The sequence below is a fragment of the Brassica rapa genome, chromosome A08, assembly GCF_000309985.2.
Source record: "Brassica rapa cultivar Chiifu-401-42 chromosome A08, CAAS_Brap_v3.01, whole genome shotgun sequence".
In the NCBI taxonomy this organism is placed as follows: Eukaryota; Viridiplantae; Streptophyta; class Magnoliopsida; order Brassicales; family Brassicaceae; genus Brassica; species Brassica rapa.
In genome coordinates this window covers 2656395-2664801 of record NC_024802.2, presented here as the reverse complement: position 1 = coordinate 2664801, position 8407 = coordinate 2656395, and the positions used below count along the sequence as shown (strand labels likewise).

Sequence of the window (8407 nt, the reverse complement as noted above, 5' to 3'; positions counted from 1 at the left end):
TAAATAGAATATTTTATAATTTTCATGCTGTAAATTAATTAATTATTCCACATCATCACATATATATGTTGCCTCTTATTATATATCTTTAAAAATTATTTTATATTTAATTTGTTATGATCTTGACCCGTAATTCAAAGTGCTATATTTTCTATATCAGTTTTTTATGTTTATTCATTTAAGATCAAAATTATTATTATTATTATTATATATATAGATATATGAAATTTTAAGATAAGTTAATTTTATACATGAATTATATAGTTTACTAATGTTAACCCGTTCTACAAACATATTATATTTTTAGCATAAATTTTTAATATTTATGAAAATAAATTATACTAACTTATCAATTTAAAATAATTTTATCATATTTATTTAAATACAATGGTTTTCTTTTAAAATGATAGACATTATTATAAAATAGATAAAATATGATGTTTTTTCATTCTATAAGGATAACGGAATATATATATATATATATAAATATTAATGTATAATAACATTAATTTCATTACTAATTACGAAATTAGTGAAAATATTTATATACAATTTTTGACAATTAAAATATTGTTAATTATATTTTTCAATAGATTTGTTATAATTTTAATATATATATATATATATAACTAAAGATATCAAAACATATTATGATTTAAGTAGTTAAAAATGATTATCTATTATTAGCATTAAAAATACATTTAATAAAAATTCTGCATGATAGTCTAAATAAAAATATCACACATGAAAGAATTCATGACTTCTATTTTAATAGATAAAGTTGTTATAATTATATAAATGTATATAATATATTATTTACAATTTTAATTATTAGACCTTTATAATCTATATTAAAATGTATTTACATAACAATATAAATCCACTATATTGATTTCTATAAAAATTATAGTAAAATGTTTTATATAGTTTATAAATACATAATTGATAAAAAGAAACCGATGAAATATTATATACTCTTTCTATAAACTTTTTCATTTAGTTTTCATAAATAGGTATTTGTAATGTTGTTTGGGTGTTTTGACAATTGATATTAACTATTTTATTAAAATAATAAAAATTATAATCATCAGTCGTAATGTATACATCTGATAGATTTTGGATAGCTATAACTCGAGAACAATGTAAACTCCTTCGATTATCAATGAACAAATGTATTACAGCTTGAGTGTGAATCGATCTAAGCTCTCAAGACGAACTCATATCAAATCACCAGTCTCATCATAGACTGTGAATTAAAGACCCATAACGTCTCTGACAAACAACATCAAGCATAAGAAAATGCAAATGAATTACAGACTCCTTATTTAACTTCAAACTTCAGCTCATTCACAACTCTCTCCAATAACGGCAAAGCCTCTAGTTGATTCAGAAGTTTCAACTTCACTCTTAAATCTTCTAAATTGATTCCAACGGCTCCTGCCACGTCAGCCTCAGCTTCTTGACTTTTCTTCTTCTGGAAGTAAGCTCTTTGATATCTATATCTGAAACTGCCACTTATATGATCAATCAACTACCCACTCCAGTTCTCAAGATGGATTCTCCGTTTCACAAACTTTTTTTGGCTATCATCTGAACTATTCAAAACTTTTTGTCCATGGGTATTTTATGCTTCTCCTGGCTTCCTGTTATAACCATAAGATGTTGTTTGATTTCTGTTTGTTTCAAGGTTAAAAATCAAACCATCTACTTTTGTATATACATATAATCAATGGTGAAGCAATTGATAAAGAGGCCAATCTCATCAATGATTTAGTCACTTGCTTAAGCATTTGTTCACTCTTGGCACAAAACTGGACCTGACCAGAGCTGTTTTAAACTTTAATGCAAAGAAGAATGGTAGAATATTTCTACATAGCTATTTGCATAAACAGTACAATGATGCTTAGAGAACGAGAGTTTTGGTAATGATCTTAAAACACTACGAGGTGTTTTATGTTAATGTTCTCTCACCAATATTTATACAACTCAATTAATTTTATTAGATTCATTCATCATCCTGTGACTGCTTTCGTCTGCATTGCGGTTGACAGACCGCCACTTTGAACTATTCATCCCCTATATAACGTAGGCCACAAGCCATCAATGAAGCACTAGGCTAATCTGTTACTTTGTTGTCTCTTGCTGATTACATTCTCAACAGACAAAAATGACCAGAGCTTGAAACAGCTTAAGAACAGTGAAGTCCTCGCTTATTTTTCTTATACGGACAACTTGATGCAATGGAAAAAAAAGTTTCATCTAGATACATGTTTCAACTTTTAGCACCCAAAACTTTTAATAAATAGAGTACAGTGACTAGGGAAAGAAAGTGAGTTTTGGTCATGATCTTAACACACTACCAGGTGTTTTGAGTTATCACTCAAAACTTGAAGTCAAAAACTCTGATACAGTTATCATCCCAACAAGAAGATAACCTTAGCAAGCTCTGGTTAGTCTCGGACTTTTCAGTTGGTCTCCATGCTAACCGGTTCACAGCTGAGACATGACACATAACCGGTTCCAGCCTAAGAGCAAGACAGCAGTTGCTGTTGTACCTTCGTCCTCAATTTCTTTAATCTTTATGTTCCACAGCTCTATCAGTCCACTCTCCATCCCAACCGCCATGCAGCCGCTCTTATCCTTGTGGTCTGATCCCGTCCAAGCCACGGCAGTAACACTGCTCCCAAACTGAGGCAAGGCAAGAACCTGTTTGATGCGTGCGTCTTTCTCAACGGACCAGATCTTCACAGTCTTGTCTCTTGATGAAGTTGCAAACTGGTGGCCAGTTAGGTTCCATGAACATGCCCAGATGATCCTCTTGTGTGCTTCAATCTTTGCCATGAGTTTGTGACTAACCTCGCCATTGTGTAAATAGAGATGACAAAGAAAATATACAGACTTAGATGACTATAGTGGCACGCAAGAGTAAACCGAGGTTTTACCTGTTCTTTGGATAGAGAACACTGAGAAGTGACGATCTCTGGAGACAGACAAGAGCAGAGAGTCGTCATAAGAGAACTCCAAGTGTGAGATTGCAGACGACCTACATGTCCCAACTTCCCATAGCCATATCTCTGCCATGGCTACAGATTGAGCCTGAACACGTTTGTGGTTCATACTCGGTCAATATTGAGCAGAGGAGATGGAACAAGTGCAAACATATCTGGGGGAGCTTACCTTGCAGGATGAAGCAACAAGGGCTCCGTTGTGGTCACAGCACTTCTCTTCCAGAGGTTCAATTTGTCCATTGAAGCAGATAGAATGCTCAGCGGCTGGTGGCCAGTGACTGGAGGTTGCCACTCCACGGAGTACACCCAATCTTCATGTCCAATGAGAACAGACTCGACTGAGATCTGATAAGTAAACGTCCCTGAGACGAAAACTGGACCTTCAATGTAAGAAGCTAGAGTGATCACTCTTTGCCATGAGCCAACATCACCGAGTAACACAAGCTTCCAAATCCGAATGACTTTGTCCTGTGAAGAACTCACAAGCATGATACTACTGGTGGTTTCTTCTGTTGAGTGTAACGGTAAATAATGAGAAGTCCAAACTCCGGATCCAGTCTGTGTGGCCTTTAAGCTCACAAACAGAAGTAAACTGTCCTGTTCTTTCTCCACAGTAAAGTTTTATTTCGTTGTCCAATCCCCCCATGGCGAGGACAAAACGTCCAGGACTCTGAGGTAACTATTGCTTTTGAGTCAACAGAAAGAGTGCCAGACACAAAACCTTACACTCGTCTGCAGCAAAAGAACAAGAGGACGACGAGTTTAATCAATCAACAGCAGGTTGAGGGAGTTTGAAGTAAGAACCAAGTGTTTACCACTAGACTGAGACGGAAAAGAAACTTCCCAGAGGTTCACAACTCCATCTGAAGCAAACATTGCATCGGTTTCAGAAACCAGATAAGCAGTGATGCAAGTTACACCTTTCTTGTGAGACTGTGGTAGTTGCAGTACATGTCTCCACTGTCGTTTAAACCAAACAGCTCACTTAAATACATAAACTGTTGAGAAACTCAGCTCAGAATGAGAATGAAGGTTTTTTTTACATTGTTATTGACAGTAGAAAGTTCCCAAATAATGATGATTCCATCGGTATCACCTGAGAGCAGATAATGCCGGTCCAAATCCTTGGCTGCAAACAAAATCATATAAATGCATGGATGTTTTTCTCCTACAATCTATAGTTTAAAGTTTAACCTTCCACAGGAACTAAACCACCAAACCGGTAACAGAGACTATAAATAGAAATCTGAATGCCTATGACTTCACAATTTACTAAAAATTTGTTTACTAATTATAGCTATTAAATTACATATAGTCTAAGCTCTCTATTTGATAAAAGTAGCACAGTCATGTTTAATAGATAAAGCCTCCAACATCATAAGTGTCTTCTTTTTCAATCCCTAAATGAATGAAACATTATAAAAACTCTAAACCCAAGTAAGCAAGAAACAGAAAAAAAAAAAAAGAACCTTTGAAAGCAAACTTGGAACTGTGTAACCAATGAGTGCAATTCACAGAAGCTTTGTGACCTGGAAGCGTTGTAAGAATCTGGGCTGTCTGAAAAGAATCAAATTTTGAAGGGTTAATTAATCTTCGAAAGATGAGTGAAGGAGAGAGAGGTTAGGGCAGAAAATAGCAACGGCGTTTTGGGCACCGAAGGAGACAAGACCAGAAGATCCCCAAGAGACGTTGTTGACCACTGATGAGACTGCAAGATAGAAGCTAAACTGTACTCTCTCACATTACCAATCTAGTTAATTGGTTTAGCTGTTTTATTATTTAATCTTCATTTATTTAACTTCAGCAAATAACAAAGAGAAAGACTTGGTCTCCTGACTTGTAGGAGAACAGGCTCAACTCTCTCACGTTGAGTTTTCCTCAACTTCATGTACCTATTTGCTTCCTGTTTTGTAGGAACTAGTGTTCCATCTTTCTCTATTTAAACTAATGAAAAACTAAAAAGAGGTAGTCTAAACTACCCAAAGAAAAGTGTGTGTTCTTAATTTGTCCTTTGGCAAATTCTCTTTGATTTGAAAAGGGACCTTAATTGGTATCAAATCCATATTTCTAGATCAACAATAGATATCTCTTGGCAAGGGACCTATCAACCACTCTGTTGCATCCTGCTCCTATGAACACTCTCTTCGCTGAGGCTTCGGTCTTTCCCGACATCTCTATTTGATTCAAGATTACGACGTTGCTTCTCCGTTTCTGATACTTTAACACGTAATATCTCGCCGGGTTTTTTTGTTATTGTTACTTTTGAGTTCTGAGAGGGAACATCCCGGTGGGCTTTATTATTGGGCCTAATTGCCCAAATTTTAACTGAATGTTATTTAAATTCGGAAATTTTTAAAACATGGATAGGTTTTCTTCAATTACCTTTCCAAATCCAATATAAAGTCCATGGGCATGCTCTTGAATCTGAATCTCATATATCATTCTTCACAACTTTCCAAAAGCCCACACCAAACTAGCAAGTGGGAACTGAAAGTGGACATGGTTAACTAATAAAGCATGGATACTACTATTATATTATTTGTTCGTCCATGTGCAACGTTCTCATTACTATTATTTTATAGTTAATAAAGCTAGAAAGTGTACCGCAGCACATTGACACCGACGAATGAATCGATATGATTTCTTTAACCCTCTCTAGGCTCCTCCATTCAGATCGTAATAGCTAGAGTTTTCTTTCCAAAAAATAAGAGAGGACGATGATGGGCAACTGGAGGAAGAAGAGAGACGACGAAAACGGGTTGGTGTGGAAGCTTTTCGAGGATATCGGAAACGTTGGTCCGGCTTTAGGGCTCGGTGCCGGTTGCGGATTTGGTTTCGGTGCAGGTCTCACGGGAGGATACGGACCAGGACTTCCTAAACTGCAGTTTGGGGTCGGGTTTGGAACTGGATGTGGAATTGGTGTAGGACTTGGCTTTGGTGTCGGAAGAGGCGCCGTGTTCGACCACGCTCGCGCTTTCAATAACGTCGTAGACTATCTCTGGTGGAAGCTTATTGGTTTTGCTCAAGGCCCTTGATTGATTCTATCCAAGCAAGGTCGAGTCCACACATTAAGTTGAGGTTTCCTAATTGCTTGTTCTCTTTGGCGTCGTTTGTTTCTTTCCCTCAGTGTGGTAGATTGTTGCTTAGACGATGATCATGAACTATCTTAATTGACAAGTATTTACTCTCCAACAGTTGTATGCTTAGTTACTTTCAGATTTTCGATGTGAACTGATATGAGAACAAGATGTGGTTTAGTGTCTCCTATGTATTATTGAGAACACAGCCGATTCTATGTCTACATGTCCAGCTATTCATCTGATTTCCGGTTAATAAATCAATTACGTATTGCCATCACATGAATAAATCAATACTATTGCACAAAACAAATACAGTAAAATTAAATCTATATAAATTAGTATCGTTGAAATTATAATTTTTATTAATTTAGCGAAAGGTTAATTAGATCAAAATTTTAGTTTGTGACCAGAAACCTCTTTTAGTTAATCAGGGTATTAGGTTTTTTTCCCTAAAATTTGGAATTAGTTAATCGAATATTAACTTATGAAATTATACTTTTATACCATTCTACACTTGGTTGTTTTCCGGACTCAGCTTGAGTTTCCTGTTGCATTAGAATGCTGATCCTTCGCTTCTTTGATGGTTATGTTTGGTTTTGCAGCGATTTTGTATCTCAACGAGGAAAATAGGAGATGCTTAGAGATGGATACTCAAACACCGTTGTATTTTTTTTTTATCTCTCTTAATAAACATAACGTAAAAGAATGGCGACATAACGTAAAAGAATGGCGACAATGCGATGGAATTGACATGCAACTAATGAAAACAGAGGAGCTTTTCAAGGATAAGAAGTTTCAGCAATGGAAAGGAGAAAATCACATCTCAAACAGAAGCTTCTCCTCCCCGACAAGTACACAAAGAACAAGCTAGAGATTGAGGTAAAAGTAAAACCAAACATTATTTAAGATGAGAATCACGACTGACCTTGAGATTGTTTTCGTTCGATCTACTTGTTCAGAGAAGGGAAGAGAAAGCTTCAAAGGGCTTATCTATGTGGCTGACTCCTGGCATGAGGACTCAGGTAGACACTGGTCTAGGCCTCGGTTTAATTTCGAGCTCGATGGTTAATTGAAGAAGAAATATCATTTCCTCTTGTGGCTTTACCTCTAACTCTGTGGCACAGCCCCTACCATTTCTTGAGAACACAAGGATTACGGAAGAAAATAAGGTGTTGAACTCCTGTGTTACATCGCCGTTTTGTTGGTGCATTGCAACAGCTCGGTGGTCATGGAGGTAAAGACAAATGATCTTGAGTTTGGTTACTTAATACAGAACTAGAACTAGAACTTGACCCCACGTCTATTTTAGTTTTTATAAATAAATATTTCTTTTTCATGATTAATGATAAATATTTTTTACAATATTGCTAATTGTATATTATTATGTTTTAAAAGAAGATTTATATAGTGTGAATGCACTAATTTAATTGATTGTTTCAAACTATCATTTGCAATGCGTTTTCTTCATAATATATACTAGATGATAACTAGCGCGCATGCACGGACTGAGTTTTTATAATAATGTTTGTTTATGAAATAATTTTAACATTTTGCAACACTACAATCTTTATCGATAATAAAATGATGAATACAAATGTTGGTCTCTTAAATATATCATCGTTATTTAAGAGTTAACGTATTACATCTCATTTTAATTATTTTTAAGACTTCATATTCACAAAAGTAAATTAAGTTTTGCGGCTGACACAAATCACCAAAACCAAATAGACAACATTGATTGTATAATGATGAAAGAGGATTATGTTTTCTGCTCTCGATTTGTTTACTATTAACTCTCCATAAGTGATTTCATTTTCTACCTCTACAGAATTGTAGTATTTGTTTCATTGATATGAGTTAAGTTTCTTTTTTAACTTCTTTTATAAATTCAGCGAATTACATAAGTGTCAGTTAAAAAATGGACATCTGTAAAAATTTGTTTCTCTCCATATACATATCTAAGAATCAAAATTCAGAAAAAATACACCGACAAACTATATTAACATGTTAGTATTCAAATCTAATATATCAAGTTGTTATAGAATATAAGTGAAGACTCGAAATATAAATGTTTGTCTAATATATATTCACCAGTTCGGTCTAAAAATCATCTAATTAGAACAACAAAACAAATTACTTATTTCACAAATTCGGGTAATATCTGAATCCGAACGGGTAATATCTGAACCCAAATGGATATCCAAAGATAACCAAACATAAGACTTAACTCTATATTTCTAGTTTATTTATCTCATTTTATTCAAAATATTTATATTAATGATTCTCATTGCTCAAAATTAGATAATATACATATAATTA

General features: G+C 34.4%; 2 protein-coding genes across 2 annotated transcripts; one reads left to right on the top strand and one right to left on the bottom strand.

Moving 5' to 3' along the window:
• Positions 1-2160: 2160 nt before the first annotated feature.
• On the bottom strand, positions 2161-4153 carry LOC103833234 (elongator complex protein 2). Its single transcript, XM_033277509.1, is given in 6 exon segments — positions 2161-2538; positions 2541-2907; positions 2965-3096; positions 3216-3517; positions 3824-3968; positions 4052-4153. Coding segments are annotated over 6 exon segments (1206 nt in total). The 3' UTR covers positions 2161-2380.
• Positions 4154-5122: 969 nt separating this feature from the next.
• LOC103832932 (protein TRIGALACTOSYLDIACYLGLYCEROL 5, chloroplastic) lies at positions 5123-7815 on the top strand. Its single transcript, XM_033277590.1, has one exon. It carries the CDS (start codon positions 5726-5728, stop codon positions 6041-6043), a length of 318 nt encoding a protein of 105 aa, XP_033133481.1. The 5' UTR covers positions 5123-5725; the 3' UTR covers positions 6044-7815.
• Positions 7816-8407: the final 592 nt, after the last annotated feature.